This window comes from Cervus elaphus, chromosome 23 (assembly GCF_910594005.1).
Source record: "Cervus elaphus chromosome 23, mCerEla1.1, whole genome shotgun sequence".
NCBI lineage: Eukaryota > Metazoa > Chordata > Mammalia > Artiodactyla > Cervidae > Cervus > Cervus elaphus.
Window position 1 is genome coordinate 22,175,746 of NC_057837.1, and position 22,651 is coordinate 22,198,396.

Genomic DNA, 22,651 nt, shown 5'->3' on the forward strand with positions numbered 1-22,651 from the left:
GAAACCAACCTTCTCATCTGGAAAATGGAGCAGAGTGAGGGGCTACCAGCCAGGCGCTGGACTTGCCAGATCTAAACCTAAATCTTGTCCCCATCCCTGACTAGTCAGGTGGCCAAGGACAAGCTGCTCAATGCCGGGTTTCACCACCTCTGAACTAAGGCTCACGGGGCCTACGGCACTAGCTCAACTGTGGCATGAAATGCAGTATTGCACGTGGAGTGCCTGGCACACAACAGCAGAGAAGGACATCGTGGCGGCCAAGGTTTGGGAGTCAGATAGACCTTGTTCCAAATCCCAGGTCAGTGTCTCACTACCTGTGTGATTTGATCAAGAAAATGTGAGCCTGGGACTTCCCTGGTGGTCCAGTGGTTAAGAATCAGCCTTGCAATGCAAGGGACGCAGGTTCAATCCCTGGACAGGGAACTAAGACCCCATGTGCTATGGAGAAGCTAAGACTGCAAGCTGCAACCAGAGAGTCCATATGCTGCAATGAAAAATACCGCATGCTGCAACAAAGACACGATGCAGCTAAATAAATATAAATAAGAAAATGTGAGCCAGCTTCTTAAAGCTTCAAGATGTAGGACTCTACAAAGCAGGCAAACAGAAAACCAAATTCACATGGTGACAAGCTGCAAACAGATTGCCTTCAAACAAACAAAAAGGCTCAGGTAAACGCATGGATTTCCCCCTTGGGATATAAAGGATTATAAAACAAAACTAAAGTCCTTGAAGGTTTGTCTTTAAGATTGAGACTGGGGCAGAGACTGGTGGACTAAATTAAATGTGAGCACAAACAGATGGACACTATCAGAGACATAATAAAGACTTGACTGGAACTCCAATCTAACTCAATTCGTCCTTTCTATATTTGTTTTTAGCTCTGTATTGATGCAATTTCAAATATACATTTTAGACCACCATCTAGTCATGCAGACAACACAACAAAGAAAAGAATTTCAAATTTAAGTTAATCTGCTCCATATAAAAACATTGATGACACCAAGTGTGAATGAACAAGTTATTACTTAATAATACTATTTAATTACATTTCTAAAAACAATAGAAATTTGATTCAGTCCAATCCCTGAAACTCTTCCAGAAAGGTTAAATTAAAATCTGATTTAAAAATAATTGTACAAACTTGATTCTTTTTTTTATTTTTTTAGAAACAAAGAAAGCAATTGTTCAGACTGTGCACTGGTAAATATAAAAATTTCAAAAATTGAACCAGTATTTTAATAAGTATGAAATTCTCTTTGGAAACAAAATGTCAACATGTACACAGATATAAACTAGGCCACAGTAATATGATCTAAATATTTAAGTAGAACAGGCTATGCAATATAAACTGATCATAAACAGAAATTGCTCTCACGTATTTGACTTCACCTACATTAGAGTGAAATACCATGGCTTTTGCTTTGTCAAAACAGTAAAGGCCATCGCCCCTCACTACAAGATTGGTTTTGAAGTCACTGAGAAATGCTCTTATCACCTACTAACTAAAGTTGTCACTTTAATAGTTTATATAACTTGACTCAGCTACAAACACACCTCAAGCAAAACAACATTGAAAGAGGTACTATCTCCAGAGTTATGGAACTTGAAGTTTTAAATGGTCACATTACTAATATTTGTGTAATACATAATAATAAAGCTAAGGTAAATTTTGCATGAAAGCTATAGGACAGATAACATGGCAAACTGGCCAAGAGACAGGGCTTCATGTTCAAGTCCTACTCCCCACTATTTAACTGTGTGATCCAGGCAAATTACTTAACCTCTCGGAGGGAGCCTTCTTTTCCCTCACCTCTAAAATGGGAAAACAAGAGAACCTACCTCACAAGCTGCATTACCTGGCACTTAGCCCTCAATAAATCTTAGCTGTTGTTGCTTTTACTATCACTGTTGTTGCCGTTATCATTTCATTATTATCATAGCTTACAAAGAACTTTTACATATAGTAGCTTGTGACGAATATTAAGAAACAGCACAAACAAACACTCAATTTAAAATTTAATTACATTACATGTCAAGTATACAGGAAGGGTTCTGATGTCCACCATCCCGGCTCTTCTAACAAACCAGAAGGGAGCACATCTATAAAATGTGATTGGACGGATACAAGATTAATTTATAGAGACAATCGTTAATAACAGCTAGCATCTCTTTACTCACAATGTTCCAGACAATTTACTAAACACTTCAAATGTGTTATTATTTCTTAATCTTAGTATTTTAAACACTTCCCTTGAGGAACTGTGTCCCACCAACCTGCCCAGAGTTACTGTTAAACTACTGAGGCAGGCAGATTTCAGAAAACACTGACTATATGGCCCAGGATTGACTTCCTCTGCAAATAAAAGTTTGTGAACTATTCTGATTATCTTGCTTAAGAACAACAACAGAACTAACCAGTTCTCTGCTCCCCTTTCTAGATAAGACAGGCACCTACTCACACTTCATGAGGCATCTTCTCTGTGTACCACCAATTCTCATATAACTGTTCTAGTGAGGATCATCTAAATTCTCATCCCAAGAGAACACATTTCCCTTGCTTCTACCATCCTAGTTTATGTATTTACTATAGATAAATAGGTAGACAGAAAATATATAGATTGTTGTTGTTCAGTCGCTAAATTGTGTCTGACTTTCTGTGACCCAATAGACTGCAGCACACCAGGCTCCTCTGTCCTCCACTATCTCCCAGAGTTTGCCCATATTACTTAATTCTGTGATTCCAGGATTCCCTCGATATACAACATAAGCTGATCCTAGTTAACAAAAAAAGTCACAACAAAAATGCTCCTTTCAGTGATAGCATCATCCACATCCAGTTCAGAGTTCTCAACATGCAGTTCAGTAAACTGTGAATCCTAAATTGCTAACAAATGTTAGATGCACATAGAAATATTCATGTTTCTGGTCTGGAAAACTACTGGATTCATCAGATTCCATAAAAGCTACTCAAAAATGCTAAAAAACATTCATTTAGATAGAGATCCTCTCAAAACAAATAACATCATTACATGAATTGTAAAAGGCTTTGTATTCTCAATGGAATATGTTCAGAAATTTGATGCTTTATGATTTCATGCCAGAGTGACAGTGAAGTTCAAGAAGGGACAAGATTCTGGCTTAAGAACATGGAGACATGTCCCCACAGAAATCATCTGTCTAGGTGACCTTGGGAAAACCATCTAACATTTCTGGACTTAGTTCCATGATTTGGAAAATCACTGGGTTTTAAATAAATGATTTCAGGGTTTTCTCCTCAGCTCTCTGATTCAATGATATAATCTTGCCACATATGCAAGGCAAAACAGATAAAAATTCTTAAGTCACTTACATCACTAATGAGTTCAGTGCACCTTCTGGCCAATTCCATACTTAGGTCTTCAATAACAGGCTTAAAGAATACCTGTCCAGGGAAAAAGAAAAGGAGACATTTTTCTCATCATCAACTTTAAGGAATAAACACCATGACTCAGCAAGTGCCTTGTCACCCACCTTATCTTCTTCATCTTCTTCTTCCCCTGTTTTTTCTTCTTCAGTTTCATCTTTCACATCCTCAAATACAGGAACCCTCATTTTTACTCTTTATATATATTTTACTCTTTATATATTAAATTCACAAGTGCAGCACCTTTTTATATACTGCAGCACCCTTGAGATCTTGGCATCTCTGTGTTCTGGCAGGAATGACCTTGCCCAGGCCTCCTCCCTATTTAGCTCACTCTTCACCCTCCTTATCACAGCTGTGTGTGAGTGGATAGAACCCGATCACTGAGGTTGGCAAGGACTAGCCTCATAAGAGGAAAGAATATTTTAATAGGCAAAATTCAATTTTGTGAACTTTTCAAGTCAACATTCTTTAAACTGAGACCAGTTTATTAACATTTCATGAATTCAATTCATTCATAAAATGGTTTGAGCAAGACTTAGAGATTCTGGGAAAACCACTCAGCTATAACACTCAAGATAACACAGTGTAAAGCCTACTATCTCAAAGATTCCTCAACTCCATCTAAATAAAGCTTTCACTGGAATGTCAGACATACTCCAGAGCTGGTATGGTGAATCTGGATCATTAAACTCATTTCATTAAGTTAAATTAAAATTTTTATGAGACATATATATACTTTTTCAGTCTAAAAAAAAATACTTTATATTAGCTGATTAAAGTCTAGTAATTTATCATGGAAAGCCCTTTGAACCACTTCGAAGAATCTATTCTGAGTTAATTATGGTTGTTAATCATACATTGCTATTGTATTATTTTAATTGTAAACATCATTAAACATGAGAAGCTATAGTTAACATAGGCTGATATATTATTTAAGAATTCTAGAAACATCATCATTTCAAAAAATAATAATTACCCTCTTTCAATTCTGCCCATTGGGTCAATTTTTACAAATTTCACTAGACATTTGTATATTTCTCAATGTGTAATACGTGCTTGGAAAGATTTAGAAGAATAAACTATAACAATACTTACAATGCAGTATGTATCACCAGTTATATAATTTAAAATGTATTTCTCAAAACAAATCCTTTAATATCAACTGAGGTAGTTCTAAGACTATACAGTTCAATTTATCAATTTGGTTTTTTAAATCCTAGGATAAATTAATATTTATAAAGCCGTAGCATATCAGTGTGGGACAAAATAAAAAGTACCTTATGGTGAATAATGAAACAAATGATATAAAACATAACTTTAATCAAAAAATACATTCCAAGCAGAAAAGTATAATAATGTTTTCTCTTAATAGTGTATTTAGTTTGTTTGTTTTTCTTTTTCCATTTTTGGAGTATAATTGCTTTACAATGTTGTGTTAGTATCATATTTAGTTTTAAATTTTTTAAACTGCCTTGGCCTTGCCTAAAAATTCTGAAAAGAAAAAAAATTCTATACAATCATCATGTATAGATGTCTCAAATTGTGTTGTTTGAGACTAAAATTCTGCAGAATACTCTGAAGGGGAAAGGGCAGTTTCTTAAATAAACATGCCTGGGGAATCCTGTATACTAATCTATACCCCTGCCACTTAGAGATCCACAAGGCATAATGACACATTAGAAGCTCCCACACCACACCTTAGAAGACCCACAACCAAGAAAACTACTTAAGTTTGCTTAACCCAGCAATTCCCCAAAACAAAAGCCTATTCATCTAATCTAATCTATCTACTACCTACTTACATACCTACCTACCTATCTGTTCTTTTATTGACATTGGATACTGCAGTCAAATATTACTTAGGGAAACATTTATTCTGAAAAAATGGTTGTGTTCTATTAAGAGTTGTTGATCGTTTTATAAAATGACTTTAATGCAAACTTAGTGGCATTACATAACCTGCTTACCAGCAAAATGACAAGAAGAAATGCCCCAAGGGTTCTGAAACTGGAAACTTTAAAATCATAGTCATGGGAACTTCCCTGGTGGTCCAGTGGTTAAGACTCCATGCTTCCAATGTAAGGGGTGAGGGTTCAATCCTTGGTTAGGGAACTAAGATCCCAAATGTTGTATGGTGTGGTCAAGAAAATATAAAAATAAAATCATAGTCATGTCATGCCAGTGTAGAGAATTCTCCGAGGAAATTCTCTGTATGCTAAATTTGTTCCATAAACGAACAGAATGTGTGGACTCTACTCGTTTCCTTCAAGCCCTCTGCCAAAAGACTATTATTCTATAGAAACTATATTACATTATCTTTATTTGGAAATAGGAAGAGCATATTTTTTTATAAGCTTTTCTTTCAAACTTCTAGAAGCATAGTAAGAAAATCTTCCCAAAGCTGCCTAAAATGCATTGCCTGGCTAGTGTTTGAGGTGACAGTACTTGCAAAGCTCATGGTGACATCTCCTCTCTATGGTGAATTACCTTGGTCAGACTTCAGTGGCTGCTATTTTCTCATTTTCCGTCACACAACAAATTCTTATTGTCTCTCCACTGTGCTGGAAGAAAATAATCTGTTGAGATTATGCACAAAAGTTTGGAAAGCAAAAACAAATGCCATATACTATGTGAACACAAATTTTCCATGTAAGATTTTAAAATCAGAATTTTAAACCTATAAGGGTCCTTAAGAAGTCTATCCTGCTAAAGCCCTCTCTTTCATACAGAACAAAATTGATGTCAACAGAAATTAATTATTTGTCTTATTCACAAAGTTACCTAGTGGAGCATTAGGACCAAAATTTAACTAGAGCCGTATGTTCATTCATTCAAATAAATAAGGTTATTCTAGGCACTGAATTTGATTTTAAACGTGCAATGGTGAATAAAATTTAATTTGTGCTAAAATGAGGTAGGAAATTTTTTTTTTTTAATAATTTAAGACTTGCTGTAGGAACTCCTTAATGGAATGTTTGGCAAGGTAGATACATTACTACTTTTGATTGAATGCATTTTTTTCCTTTTTACCTGTAGGTATAATATAAAATTCATGTAAAATTTTCTGTTAAATATTTTAAGCCCTGAACTTCATCACAGTAAAGGTCTCTTAATAGCTCCAAAATGGGACTTTGGGAATATGAAGGAAGTGTTCTTCATGGATAGCTATCATGTTTCAAAATTCCCCGATTTTCTTTTTTTTTTTTTCTTAAACCATGCTAAATGCTGTATTTTAATACATATTTTCACCTTAGGCTGAGCCAAAAGGGAATATCTGCATAGCTGTTAAGCCCTTTAACTTACCGTGCCATGATTGAGGATGAGACCAAGGATGGGATCACATTATCTACAGCCAAACACCCCCTGAGGTCCAGGTGTGGCTCTCCCACATCCTCTAGGGAAAGTTATTTAATCCCTTTCTGGCTCAGAGTCTCCATCATTAAGCAGAAAAACTGAATTGCCCAAAGTTAATAAAAGGAAAGCACCTAAAAATAGGAAAGCCCCTTACAAACACAACAGTTTTCAACTATCGAATAAAGGTACACAGTTCCAGGAAAAGAACTTGATATCAAAAGATCGTCTCATTTGAAAGAGTAAATTCAATATGTTATTAAAGGCCAGGAAGTCTTCATGCAGCATAACAACCCAAAGACAAGAGTTAGCTTGTGTATTTGCAGTACAGAAGTCTTCCATATTTTTATAGTTTGATGTTTATGTATAAGCAAATCTATTTCTATAACAACTGACAGGTCCCAGGGGTAATTCAGGTCTCTGGAGACACAGACCCTGGCCAAGGAAGCAAGTCTACACCATCATCACGAATCATGCAGTGTCTGACTGTCTTCTTGTTCTTAAAGTCACATACAATCAGCATCTCTTGAATTTTGAAAAGTGTTTCATATTTACTTCACTTTTTTTCTCCTTTCTGTGGTTTTTTTCTCCTTCGTGCTGATGAGTGACTTGCAAATTAAATTCCATAATAAACAACTGAAATAGACTGAGATTCAGCTCTGTGTTCCGAGGGATATTTAGAGATAAACTGAATATTTCCAGTTTAAAAATTAATTCAACATTTCTTATTATAACATATTCCCCCTAAATGGTAGATGAGAGAGAAGTTTGCCTGCCTTGGCAGTCTTTTCAAGTACTCATTTTGCCTTTTTTCTTTTTTTTTTAAATGACTATCCCCAGAAGGTTCTTACTTCTCTGTTGAATCCATGATTATTTTACTTTTGCCTTATATGTTTCTTCATCGTTTGGCATCTATCTAAAAGAGAACTTTACCAATACATGAGGGGGAGAAATTGTTTCTTAAAACAAGAAATATAAGCTCTCTAGGGCAGTTTGTCTTCTTTACAAAAAGTAGAGTCCTGTTTATTATTAGCCCAATCTATTTTTACAGTTAACACTCATTAAGTCTATCCTCTCTTTTTAATGGCTATTTCATTACTGTTTGTTAATTAGAAATCTAAAGGATGCAAAGCAACTGAATAATTGTCACCATTACCAATTTTGCCATTAAAATAAGATTTTTTAAAACACTTTATTTTATATTGGAGTATAACTGATTAGTGGGGCTTCCCTGGTGGCTCAGTGGTAAAGAATCCCTCTGCCCATGCAGGAGACACATGTTCAATCCCTGAGTTGGGAAGATCCCGTGGAGAAGGAAATGACAATCCACTCCAGTACTCTTGCCTGGAAAACCCATGGACGGAGGAGCCTGGTGAGCTACAGTCCATGAGGGTCACAAAGAGTCGTACAGGACTCAGCAACTAAACAGCAACTGAACAAGAACACAGCCAATAAACAACGTTATGATAGTTTCAGATGTACAGCAGAGAGACTCAGCCACCTCCTACCCATGCCGCCACATAACTGAGATCGACATGTAGACACTTCTGTGTTTAAAATAGATAACCAACAAGGACCTACTGGATAGCACAGGGAACTCTGCTAAAATAAGATTTCATACTGTTTTTCTGTATTCAACTTCCTATGTTTACAAATACAGATCCTATTCACAAAAGAAAGCCACACACCTGCACTTGTGTTGAAGGAAGAGAAGAACAAGAAGCCACAAATAATCTTTGGCACAATTTGCAGGTTGGGGATGGCTGGGATGCCAAAATTTTAAATATCTATTCTTCTAAGTATATTGACAAGAGGGGGAAAAAAAAAAAAGAATCCTCTTATTCAGAGTCTACATTAACATAAGCACCCAGTGAACTGAAAGAAGACTTTGGTTCAATTTGCTACTTACTTGAGTTATTTGTGCCAATTTAATAACAACAAAGCCAAAACCATAAGCACTTCTGAAATCCTTCCCACCAAGAGAAGCCCAAGGTCTGAATGGCTTCTGTGTAGCTTGTAATCAGAACCAAAGTGTCAAGCATGAAAAAAAACAGCTTGACTATTCTGAAAAAGTATGTCTTTCCTAGATTTTGTGTGAGAGGTGTCAGGGGAAAACATGAAAGACTTTGAAATTGGCAAAAAAAAAAAAAAAAAAACAATCATGTCTTATCTAGCATTACCTTCTGGTTAATCTGGCCTTTCACTATTTTTAAACTACTTACCCACACCATAAATTATTGAAAACTGATAACAATGCTAATGATGTTTTAGCCATACAAATGCAAATTAATTGTGTCCTGGGGAAGAGTAATTGATTATTGGCTTCTTGATAGATCCTTTTGTAGCTATCTGTAAATTCAATTCATCATTCCCCATTATTCATTTATGTTTGATTCTTCAAATTCACCTTTTAACCTACTGTAATATATTTCTGGTGCCCTCAATTTATGAGTTAAAATCTTCGAAAGGTGCTCATTTTATGTTTTATGAGAATCATGGTTTCACCTTTCCTTAAAAAACCCTTTAACAGATGCAAATAATTTCATTTCTTCCCTTTGACATACAGTAAAAGTTAAAATTAAGAAAGTCATATTAGATAAAGCCATATTCTCTAAATTGTGAGCTATAGCTGTAAAATTTTTTGGTGTGTATGAAAATTAGCTATTTGTTTTGCTTTGCTTTTTTGAAAAGGTCTGATCTCATTTGACTATTGGCAAATGCCACATGTGTGCTTGTATATATGTACATTCACACGCAAAACACACACACATAACACACACATGCACTCAAGCAGAGTTAATTCATCACAGCTGCCAGTTTCCTCTTGAAAAGCATACAGGCTTCAATAAATGCAAAGACTTAATTACTTCTCACATCTGGAAAAACTTGAATATGAAAGTAGATTTATTGAAGAAGCTCTTTGCTTGGCTGTCAACACCATATCAAGAGCCAGAGAGTGGGCTTGATCAGTGTTGGCAATTCTTTAACCCTTCAGAGATAGATGTCCTCCCAATTAATTCATAGCATGTCCTACTTACATGATTTATGGATTTTATGAAAACACAGTAAATAATTTCCTAGTCATTTATGGAGAAAAGCTGTTTCTGTCATGTTTCCAGACGGGAAGAATCATACATTAAAATGTGGAAATAATGAGGAAGTCCTTATAGTCAAGGAAAAAGAGAAAGGCTTTGGAGTTGAAGCCATATTGAAAACAGTCATTGTAACAATAACTTGTGTAAACACATGTGAAACAATTCAGCCCTTTTTGGAGAAAGTGTAACAATGTCTCTAAAACACAAGTAGGGAGTTACAGGAGCTCAGAGCAAGAAGATCTAGCAGAAACCAAGTAATGGGCAGATCTCCCCCTAGAGAGAATACTTAAGCCAGAACTAGGCAAAGAAATGGGGTATATGGAAGACATCCAAAGAACATTTGCAGAGACCCAGAGATAAAGTTGGAGGAACCAAGATTTCAGTGTCACTGGAGCATGAAATGGGGAGAGATGAGGGCAGCAGGAAGAACTCCATGTAGTATGTGTGTGGGAATCTCTTACCTAACACAGTGATTGTAAGTAGGTTTGAGACACAAACTTTTAAAATAACACATTTCCCGGTCAACTAATCACAGAAACATCTTTACACCTACTTTACACTTTCATGTGCCTTGAATTTAATTTTTACCCCTTCATTTTATCACTGGCCAACTGAAATTTTTGTCTTTCCTGGACTTTATGAAGACTCATACTGAAAAAATTATCCCCAATTGTATCTAATGAAGAAAAATATGTAAGGGAAATACATTTGTATTATATATCCCCCCAATTAAATGGAAATTAAGTTAAATGTGTTTATAAGTTTCACACTTCTACGTCACTATGATTACAATTTTATTATTAAAATACACTTTTTTTCTACTTTTTACTAAACAAAGCATTATCGATATTTCTACTTGAACCTTAAGCATCCAATTACTGTACCTCAGCTGGCTCAGTATTTCTATCCTCAAGTCACGATTTCATTATTGGTTAAGACCAGGAAAACAACACAACTGACCCTTACAAGTTTGTAACTTTTGAAGCACTAACTCCTGAGTTTTGTTCCAACTGTTTCCATGGAGTTTTCTTCATGTGTAACTCAAAATATAAGACACTATCAAAATAAGACCATAATTAAAGTAAATGTATCATTAAGACAGCTATAAAGTTAGTGATGTTTAAAACAATTGGTACCTTTTAGTGAGAACTAGTTTAACATATGTTGCTGTTAATTTCTCTCTGAGGTCTTTATAGTCTTTATGATTGTGTGTGTGTGTGTGTGTGCGTGTCTAACTTCATTCATTTCACAAATACTTCTTGTGTGTTCTGGCATTATTTTATTTTTAACATCCTCAGATAATGTTGGTGAATAACACCAACAAAAATCTCTACCGCTTCCTATTTCAATTACATATTTGCTCAATATGTATGTATTGAGCATCTATATAGTTTGTAATGCATTGTACTAGCTTTTGTATATACCTCCAGTATATTTCAGATACTGAATATACATGTGAAAATCAATATTCATTAGTACATTCAATTTAAAATACACATTTTTAATACAATGATAAATTTGTTGGATTTTCAAAAGCTGCATTTTCTATCAATATTGTAAATCAACTATACTTCAGTTTTTGAATTTTTAAAAAATAAAACTGCATTTTTAAAAATGTAGCAGTATGCTTTTAAAAGCTTTTTATCAATGTTCAAATAATTTTGTGGCTATCAGTTTTCTATCATTTTGTACACTAGTTATATCTACAAGTGGTTCTCCGTCTACCTTTTTTTTCCCCTTAAATTGTGTATGCAAGATTTTTCTTCATAACCCCAGTATGCTTGGCCTACTTTTGATTTGCTCATAAAGTGACTTTTCCCAGGCAAAGTCTATTTATGTTGTTTTAACTTTTTCCAAAATCATTCTCTGGAGTATCTCTGTCCAGAATTGTAATGTGAGCCACATATGTAATTTTAAGTATTTTAGTTGCCACAAAAGAAACAGATTAAATTGACTAATGATATATTTCCTATAACTCAATGTCCCCAGAGTTTTATCTTTCAACATATAATCAGTATAAAAAGTACTGTGATGGTTTACCCTATTTATATTTCTGAAATTCAGTGTGTTTCAATTTTACAATTACAGCATACCTCACTTCAGACGAGCCCTACTGGACAGCGGCTCCAAAGTGGACGGCAGAGCTGTACATGACGCTGTGAGGCTGGAAATCACTAGCTATTTTTTTCATTTTTGATCATCTATACCTTGCTGTTTAGCCACTCAGTTGTGTCTGACTCTTTGTGTCCCCACGGACTGTAGCCCACCAGGCTCCTCTGTCCATGGGATTCCCCAGGCAAGAATACTGGAGTGGGTTTCCATTTCCTTCTCCACATCTATACCTTAGATGTGAAAAAAGTACATTTAAAATTAAGCTTCTTAAGATGAGAATTGCAGAATCCTAATAAGCAAGCAATAAGAACTGCAATCTATTTTAGTTTCCAGAACCATCCAAATCAGAGTTCTTTACACGGGAATGTATTTTATTAGAAGTTTAAATTGTTATTATAAATAAAGAATTAACTCTTTAAAAATTATGTTTTAATTAACTTCACCAAAGGTGTATTTTCAAAATGCTATCTTGTTTCACTAAGGAGAACGACACACTTACAGTTCCAGCAGTTTGGGGATAAATATTCACTCCTTAATTATTTAATAAATAGATAATTATGTGAATGAATAATAGATATTCACTCTCTCTTTCTCTATCTAAATAACAGAAGCCCAAATGGTGAAATATCTCCATCAATACTCTCATTTTCTTTTAAACTCACATTTTTTTTAACTCACATCGTGCAATTCAGACCACCAATTTGCTCATCAATTTGGCCAAATAAGTTCTTTTTAAACCATGTTGTAAAGCAATGTCATAGTGAAGTATGAGATTTTACTAAAGAAGCTGATAGATCACTTAAAGAACCTAAGTATTTTACTGAAATGAAACTTTATGTTAAAAACATGAGTTCCTCAAATACTCAACAGAAAAGATTTTGAGCAATGAGGGGAAACACATCATCTCTTATTTCTGTTCAACAGAGGACCCAGCTTCTTTCCTTAATGGAGCCAGCAAAATGGATATTTTTAAACTGTTGAGTCTTTAATAATATCCAAATGCCATGAAGTACTTTGAATCAAAAATGCTGCTACATAAAATGATATCCAAAGCCTTACATTTCATTTATCCCTCATACAAACTTTGCTGAAAATTTTGGAGAAAAATGAACTTCATATAAAAATGCAAGGAGGTAGTCAAGAACTCTTAGAAGCCCCCTCTTCTGGTTCCTATCAGGTTCTCTGAAAGGACATGAACAAGTAATAGCCATAAGCAAAGCACTGCGTTACATACAGAATCTTACTTAATCCTCCCAACATCCATTTCACAGATGAGACACTGAGATGAAGAACGAACTCACTTCGGTTCTCACAGTAAGAGATTCAAACCCATGTCTGTATTATTACTCGGAGAATATAAAACCTATTAGAACATAGAGCAATGAGAGAGCACTGACTAACTGATTTCTTTTAGCAATATTATTTTCTATTACCTTTTTCAATTTCCAACTTCAGAGGAATGGTCATTACTGCTGGTTCTTGAAAGGAAGAGTACTTGTGGTCTGGAGACAATTGAGTTAGAAGCAAAGGTAGAAGCAGGTAACAGTGACAGCATGATGAGCACCCTTGACTTGACAGGAACCTAATTTGAGACGCTTTCCTATTTTTCATTCATTAATGGTACACTTATAAGCAATAGTGATCCAGCAAATATTTAACAACCATCTCTCCCAGGGAAAGAATGGAAGCAAAGAAGGAAGGGTGGGAAGGAGGGAGGCAGGGAGGGTGGAGCATAGCTGAATGGGATGAGCTGTTACAAGCACCACACACGAAGCACCATGAGTAACAACAAAAACCTATAGTGAATGGGCCATGGGTGGCCAGGCAACCTGAGACTAACCTTCCAAATTTTAAAGCAGTCATTTCAAGATAAACCATTATGCCCTAGTGCTATTCTGTTCCTTGCCTGCATGTTGAAATCATTCTAAACTGTAAGATTTCAAATTTATTTGAGCTGTGCTTTTTCTCTTCTGATCATCATATACTGAGATCATAAAGTTTGTGTTTGTGGTCCTCTTAATGATGATTCAGGTGCATATAAGGTATAGCAACACAAAATGAAGGAAGCAGAATGGAAAATAATTTAACAGGCAGATTTTTATTATATCCAAATAGAGGCTACCCTTTCTGCATAGCTGCCTTGACACCCAAAAAGATCTGGTGTATTTTCTTTTAATGCAATTTAATACTTAACAGTTCAGAAGAATATAGTAGGTAGTCATTGAAAATAGTGTGATAGTAAGGACTTTTATGGTAAGGGTTCTCCGATTTACACAAAACTGATGAAGATAACTTATAAAAAATAAAAAATTCTCTAGACTTAGGCCAGAATATTAGGAATAATTCATCCCCAAATTTAAGAGCAATCATAATTGTATAAAAGAAATACTGGCCTTATATGCACTCCTGAGCTGAAAACGAGAACTTCATTTACCAATATGGATAATTTTTAAAATGCATGTTCTCTAGCCATTTCTTGTAAAGCTACATTTTTAAAGCATGAAGTAGCTACTTTTAAGCTTTTCTATTATAAACTGTCCAAAAAACTGAACTTTAAAAAGAGTATTCCCACTTTGAAGGTTTTCTTTTTTATGTCAAAATTTTACTTAGGTGTCAAGTTTGCTGAAAAGCAGGTAATTTTGCTGACATACTTTAATGAAGTTACAAGGACATCTTGTTTCAGGATTTTTAATTAAGCTTTGATACTACATCACTATTGTCATAATCCTATGAAATACTTTTTCTTATAGAAATATCACAATATGTGCATTTGATCAAGGTTGTACTCAGTTTCTTATGTTATGATTTAAAATCACTAGATATGTTATTTCCTTTAACAATTATTTATGGTATTTATATTATTCCCTTGTACAAATAGTCATGAATAAGGAAACCACATATTTTAATTTAATGATTAAATAGCTAGATTGTATAATTTATCTTATTCATCTGTATGGGTTTTTAAATATAATAATAAATTTTATAATACCTTTAGTTTATCTAAATAAACTTTATAAGATTATTTTAGAGATTACCTGATTGCCAATTAAATGTGGCCAACTCAAAATGCAAATTCCTGTAAGGGGTAAATTATCTGCATTATGAAATCCAATCTACTGGGATGGAGTTGCCAAGACTTTCTTGTAAAGAAGATTATGCTTTAACTAGTTCTATACTTAATTTATCTTTTTATTATATCTTAAGTTCAGCATTTTCTTTTACTTGTCCCAAAACAACATTATCTTTGTTTAATATTCAAAGGTTTATAAGGACTAAATAGTTTTCAAAATATCATCAAAAATGTATCTTTTAAAGTAAATTACAGGTTTTTATAATGTTTGTATCTCAGAGACAAGACCAGGGGTTGTATTTGGGCCATGATTTGATGAAGATCATAACTGACTCATGAAAAAAAGTTGTAATGGGGCTTCTGCTCAAGTTTATGTTATACGAAAAAAACAGAACACATGCATCAGATCATACTCCACACCAAAATGACAGCAGAACTTATTCTACTTTTTAACCTGGCAAAAACACTACAAGTGACCAGGCAAGAATGACTAAGGACAGAGGAGATTCGAAGCCCATTAGCTGCTCACTGAATGTACTACAGTCCCAGAGCCATCACTTGGGAAGGAAGCGTTCTGATCCGTAGAGTGGAAAATGCGCCTCAGAAGCAGGAGTCCCAAGAGCTGGGTTCAAAACCCCACTCTGCTATTCACCTGCTGTGTGGTGGCTGGGGGGCTCAACTTACATCCTTGGTCCTTTATTTTCTCAATGGTAAAAAAATAGGCCAGCCTTTCTAGTTCTGAGATTGTATGATTATCTGATTACCAAATTTAACTTCTCTACTAATCACCATGGTACAAAACATTCAAAGATGACAACATTATTATCAACAAATTCTTTGATCAAATCAGTTGTTTTGTTTTGTTTTTTTGGTCAAAAGAAATAGAAGTCACCTATGTTGAATAGTAGACACTAGGCTAAGTTCTTTACATTCTTTACATGTTTCATTTCCTGGCATATTCACCAACTCTCTGGAAAGTAAATACTATCGGGACCCCTAAAGTGAAGCTCAAAAGGATGCAGTATTGCTTTAAATATCATCAGGACCAAGATCTTGTACATATTTTTGCGCTGCCACACCATTTAGATCCATTGTGTGAATTCAACCCTGTGATGTCATACAGCTGGAATCTACTTTTAAAAACACCCTGTGTATTTTGACTACAGGTCAGAACCTAATCAGGTATGACTGAGCGGCTGACAAAGTACAGGAGATTTATAAAGGCCGTTCCCACACACATCAAAATGTTTTTAAATATTAAAAAGACATAGCTTTTAAACCAGTACAAGACCATTTGCATAGTCCAGTCTAAAAACAGAGTATTTAACTCAAGGTACTTATATATAAGAAAATATAAGTGGATTCCATACGCACATAAAACAGTGACGTAGTCCCAAGGAATAGGAGTCATTGGTGTTGTAACTATGGTTGAGTATATTCCTAGCCATGTGTTCCAAAATTGATAAACATAATCAGTGGGAAATTAAATTCTGATAGAGCCAAGAGTATTGCTTTGAAAAGCTTTTAAGCATTTATCTCTCCAATGATCTCATGGGGAGTTCAAGCTACAATGACACTGTCCAAAGCTCTAAAAAGCAGATATTTATCATAGCATTCAATCTGTTGCAAGAATTTCTTGGCAGTTTGACTCAGTATAAAGATACAAAGCTTTCATTTTATCACAAATGGGGAAAGAAGTTGTTATCTTAAGTACTACCTTTCCTTACCCTTTAATTTAATTAACATACTCTCTCGAGGTGATAATAATGACTTTTATTATTCTTCACACTAGTAATATTTGTTTCCTACAAATATGAATGCAAATGTGTGAAAAAATAAAAATAACTTTTTAAAAATGACACTAAATGGCCAATGCAAAATAGATGATCAACTTTATTAGTTTTGTTTTATATTTTCAGTTGTATTACTATCTCCCAAAAGAATGCTTCAGTCAGTGGCACTGATAAGTTTGAAATACAAATGTATACTGCTCATAAATACATTATTTTCACATAATTCAGTATTTGATTCAAAATATTAATGTTTGAACTATTATATATAAATGTTCGGCATTATGAGAATACAACAATAAAATCTAGTTTTCATACTCAAGGAGCTTTTAATCCATGAGTAGAGATAAAACAATTAGAAAATACACTGAAGTCACCAGAGAATTACAGAACATTGTGACAGCTCAGAGAATGGAGGAAATCACAAGTTATCAGGGAGTCTCTAAAGTTTCATGCACATTGTCTTGGATCTGCATGTTCTGAGGATGAATTAGTTTTTCATAAGTGAGAAAAGGGAGGCTGGAAGACAAAGTATGAGAAAAGACAACAGAATGACCACACTATGGCCCCAATGAGAAATGAATTCAGCGTGCATGGGGAAGATGTAGGAGGAAGGAATACATGAAGGGCAGTATTGAAGACAGCTTAAAATGCCAAGCCAATAATTTTAAACATAATCCAATCAGAAATGTTGCTTCACAAAGTTCTAAGCAGGGGGGTGACATAGAAATCCAAAATTTAAAGATTACTCTAACTGTAATGTGGGTAAAATACATTGAAGTGGAAGGAAAGAGGATATCAGACTTCTGAAAAACAGCCCAGGCAAGAAATAAAAACCTATACCTAGGGTCATGAAAGGTAAGGGAGATCAGGATTCAGAAGACACTGAAAATGCAGGCTGAGCAACAGACAAGATGTGAAAATGAGAGAGAGGTTGTTCGAAGGAATTTTTAGTTGTCTGGATAAAAAGGGAAATGGGCTCAGGCACAAGTATATTGAATTTAAGATGGAATTGTTCAGATGGGAGTATCAGCTATCAGTTAGATATGCATAGCTGTCAGATTAGGGCACTGATTCAGTTCAGGAAAAGAGGTCAGAGTCCACAGAAGCGAATCGTGGAGAAAGAACAATTTTCAAAGGCATCTTCTAAAAGAAAAGCAATTCACCCTCAAAGGACACTATTGGTCGTTCATGCTGTACACAGGAAAAGGCACACTTCTGAAACAAGGTGTTCTGAGAGAAAAAGAAGATTTCTCTCTATTTCATTTTCCTAACAATTCTCAAAACCTAGACTACTTTGTTTTGATGGGATGCTTCATTTAAAATATTTATTGAGACACTATTAGATGATAAGAAATTTGGAATACAAAAAAAAAAAAAGTTATCTGCCCTAAAGGACTTTTAAAAACTTTTACATATTTTTGTCTGGTTATAAAAATAATAAATGTTCATAGTGTACTGCAAATCGCAAAAAGCATAAAAGCTAAGTTTTTGAAATACTGTATCAGGAATTGTTGAACTGTACCAAATACTTTTCCAGCATCAGATAGCATTTCTTATTTGATTTTTTTAGTACAGACAGCATATTGGTTTTGTTATATTATGCTAACAAGTGTCCTAATATTGAACCATCCTTGCATTCTCAGATTACATACTGCTTTTTATATATTATTCTTTGAAAAAAATACAATTTTATAGCATTTGTTTATATAATAATACATAGACAAACATGCGTAAATGTGTTCATGACTAGAGTCATTTATGTTTACAAACGAGTTTCTTTTGAGGCTGTTACCTTTTTGTGTGCTCTCTGCCAATTTATGTATCTTTGAAATAGTTGTTCCTTGAAAATAGGATGGACTCCTCAATAAGCTATATCAATAAATTTACTTATGTGAACCACACTCAGGTCCCAGGCTCTTATGAGACTATGACTCACATGACCTGACTATTCACCTATAGCTTGGAAATACCTCATTCAGGGAGAAGTGCATTGGCCATTCAATGAGCAATAAGACAGGGTTTATAAGATTGAACCAAAAGACATTAAGCTGCAGATAATCAGATGGTGATGAGAGCTAGAGCTATAAGGTCAGGTAGAGTCAGGTGGGTGGCTATTTTTCATCCATAAGCTAGTAAGCAAGCTAAGAAATCTTGTGTTCAGAAAAATAGACAAAGAACATATGAACCCTAGAACACATGATGAAGGAGATTTGCTTTCTAAGAACTTCACAGTTCCCATGAAGTTCAGCCTTACATGTTACAACTGCTTTCTATGAGAGTATCCTAGATACTACCTAAAAATCCATTTTTTTTTTTTTTAGCCATTTCTTAGAATCAAACATCCCTAAGAAAAGATCAGGGACAGGAGCCTTTTATAATTATTTCATGATATTTTTCAATGTTTTCCTTAGTTATTACTTTGCTCAGCTTTTCTAACTCCCCTAGTATCCATTTCAGTAATCTACATGTTTCTTTTAAAAATCTATTTTATTTATTTTCCAGATTTATTAATTTAAGGGCCTATTATGGATTGTTAATTTATTGATAAGCTAATCACTCTGAACTAGAGGTAACTACACATCCAAACAGATGTTCAAACCTTAAAAGAAATGTATGAGAGTAAAAATAATGGAAATGATTTCAAATTTTCAGGACAACTTTAATAGCCAATTAAGTGTACACTGATTAAACTAGCTCTCAAGATCTATTTTTTATATATTTTCTTAATAAAACTTTATAAGTGTAGAGCTGGGATCTATTAATGAAATATGAATAAAATAAATGAACTTATCATTATAATAATATTTCATCAACAAATACTTTTTTAGACATTTAACTATAAAAGGCACTTGAAAGTGAAATTAGCTCAGTTGTGTCTGACTCTTTGCAACCCCATGGACTGTCCATGGAATTCTCCAGGCCAGAATACTGAATGGGTAGCCTTTCCCTTCTCCAGGGGATGTTCTCAACCCAGGGATTGAACCCAGGTCTCTCACATTGCAGGCAGATTCTTAACCAGCTGAGCCACAAGGAAAGCCCAAGAATACTGGAATGGGTAGCTTATCTCTTCTCCAGGGGATCTTCCTGACCCAGGAATCAAAGCGGGGTCGTCCGCATTGCAGGCAGATTCTTTACCAACTGAGTTATCAGGGAAGTCCCATATAAGGCACTAGGCTTTAAAAATTTCAAGGCTGATGTTTTAAATTAGACCTGCAGCTAACAGAATATATTTGGGTCTAAAGAGTAAATGAATACTCTATTAAAAACATAATTATTAAAACTCATTTTCAAACATTATAATAACCTTATCAGTTACATAGCATATGTGTGTATGTGCGCTCAGTCATGTCCGATATTTTACAACCCCATACATTGTAGCCCATCAGGTTCCTCTGTCCATGGAATTTTCCAGGCAAGTACTGAAGTGGGTTGCCATTTCCTACTCCAGGGTATATTCCCAACCCAAAGATTGAACCCACATCTCCTGCATCTCCTGCATTGGCAGACAGATTCTTTACCACTGTGCCACATGGGAAGCCCAGTAAAACATAAAAGATGTAATCCTTATTAACTAAGTCATCCCTAATTTTAGAAATAACTAGTATTTTATTTTCTAGGGAGAAGTGAAACATAATGAATTATAAGTGATTAATCAGTCATCTAATTTGACTAGATGTTTGATGAGTACAGATTGCTAAATGTCAGAATTCTAGAACTACAGACCAGAATTTTGCTTATGGAGTTCCCAATTTTTAGTCTATACAACTCTGAAACAGAACTATACTGGAACAAATACAAAAGAAGGAAGGGTAGAAAGAGTAGCAAATTATCACATTTAAAGTATAAAAATATTAAACATAGGAATATCTGTGGTCTTATTACGAAATCTTTCTTAGGCAACTCTGAATCAAACATTTAACTTTCAAATACTCCCTCGAGTGAAAGCTAACTTTGTTTAGGGATAAAATGTATTCCCAGTTGAAGTTCCTCTTGGCAATAGACTGTTTTCTCCTCTACCAGTGGAGTGACAGATCAGTGATATTTGAAACAGGAAACACACATTATGTGCTGCATTGACATGCAGGGAAAATCATAACAATGTCTAGCAACAACATTTTTCACTCTTGAACTTTAAGATAGAAAATTTTACTAATTCATGGATCTATAGTAGCACATGTATGTAATTTATAGGCTTCCTTGGTGGCTCAAATGGTAAAGTGTCTGCCTGAAATGCTGGAGACCTGGGTTCGATCCCTGGGTCAGGAAGATCCCCCGGAAAAGGAAATGGCAACCCACTCCAGTACTCTTGCCTGGAAAATCCCATGGACAGAGGAGCCCGGTAGGCTACAATCCATATAAAATATACCAGGAAATGAGCTCAGAATTTTATTTACTGATAGGCACTGCATGGTAAAAAAAGAAGAGTTCAGTACACTAAACCATAAACTTCTTCTCTTTTAATTGGAGGAAAATAGTTTAAAGTGTTGTGTTGGTAAACTCCTTGATGACAGAAACTACCCTGGTTTAGCCTAATAATCCATGTGTACCTAGAACAGGGTTTATGAGAGTATAAACTTTTACACAGTTAAAAAGCACGTTGTGACTCCAGAATCTACCACTGTGTTATCTCCTAGCAAAGAAACATACAAAACTGCACTTAAAATGCTGCCAGCCAATCACTGTCTCTGTAATAGTCATTAATACTGTACTTATATTCTGGCCTGATACACTGAAAGCATTTCTCTCTTGAAACTGTCTTCTCTATCATTTTTCATCTTTCTTACTGATATGTCTATTGATATCACAACTGAATGTATGGTGTTGAGCTAGGATGCAATTTAAGGCAGGTTCAGGAAATTTCTATTTTATTTACTTCTGACTGCATATAGAACTCCAAACTACTCACTCTTTAGCCACATATCACTATGCAAAGTGTACCTCATCTCTAACTTGGAATTTGAGACAACTTGGATCTGGGAAAGACTGGGGGAAAAAAAAAAGGTAGCTATGCAAATTTAATATAAACAAACTTTGCAGGGAGGCTGTTCAGTCAACATAGAAAAGTAAACTCCCTCTGAACTTTACGTAAAACGTTGAGCAGCAACCATGGCTATAAAAATCAATGTGTTGTTTTGTCTCACACTGGCCTCTTCCATAATAATTCTACTTTATTTTCAAGATACAGCTTTGTGTAGATGTCAAGATCTTATGAATAATATCTGAAGAAAAAAATGAGAAAAAGTATTTTTAACTCTATCTTCTTATAATCTGCTATAAGCAATTTAACTGCATTAAGAGCAACGTGGTATCACAAATGAAGTTTAACTTGACCATTGAGGAAGCAAGAACAAATGTTTCCATTAAAATATTAATAAAATAATAGAGTCCAAAATTGTATATATGAGACACAGTGGCATAATGTTTAAAATATAGGGGCTGGAAGAACACGTTATTACCAGTTCTGTGAGACTGTGCAAATTATTTAACTTCTCAGAGCCAAGCATCCCTCATAAGAAATACTGAAATAATAAAAGACTGCACCCCTAGATGGGTTCTGTGAAAATTAAATAAGAGAATGTACTTAGAACACTTGAATCAGTGCACTTAAGTAAGTGCTTAATAAATGCTTAATGTTACTGTCATCCTCTCAAAATTGTTTTCACTTAACACTCTCATAATAAACAAAAGATTTTGGCATTTAAAAAAATTCCAGAAAGAAACTGACCCAAATATTAATATATTTCTGGGAATCCGTATTAGCGTTCTTTTTCTAAATGTTCTAAAATGAACATATTATGAGTAAAATAAACTAAATCTTAAG

The 22,651-nt window shown here is 34.7% G+C and overlaps 1 protein-coding gene and 1 long non-coding RNA gene across 11 annotated transcripts in view; both read right to left on the minus strand.

The window, feature by feature from the left end:
* NEBL (nebulette) overlaps positions 1-22,651 on the minus strand; it is a 366,199-nt gene that overhangs the window by 112,722 nt on the left and 230,826 nt on the right. For 4 of the 10 annotated variants that reach the window (XM_043882946.1, XM_043882945.1, XM_043882944.1 and 1 more), the window contains exons 1-2: positions 3,514-3,705; positions 3,353-3,424 (exon numbers count right to left, since the gene is read on the minus strand). The exons of 2 other annotated variants lie outside the window; for them this stretch is intronic. In XM_043882946.1, the coding sequence (XP_043738881.1) occupies positions 3,353-3,424; positions 3,514-3,594 (153 nt within the window). In that variant the 5' untranslated portion in view covers positions 3,595-3,705. Of the gene's footprint in view, positions 1-2,032; positions 2,052-3,352; positions 3,425-3,513; positions 3,706-22,651 lie in introns of those variants that run through there. 4 more of the 10 variants (XM_043882940.1, XM_043882943.1, XM_043882938.1 and 1 more) reach the window with 2 other exon arrangements.
* The window catches only part of LOC122681193, a 52,035-nt gene continuing 34,936 nt past the window's right edge, over positions 5,553-22,651 (minus strand). Inside the window, exon 4 of the long non-coding RNA XR_006336900.1 lies at positions 5,553-5,970. This is a non-coding gene — a long non-coding RNA (uncharacterized LOC122681193). The remainder of the gene's footprint in view (positions 5,971-22,651) is intronic.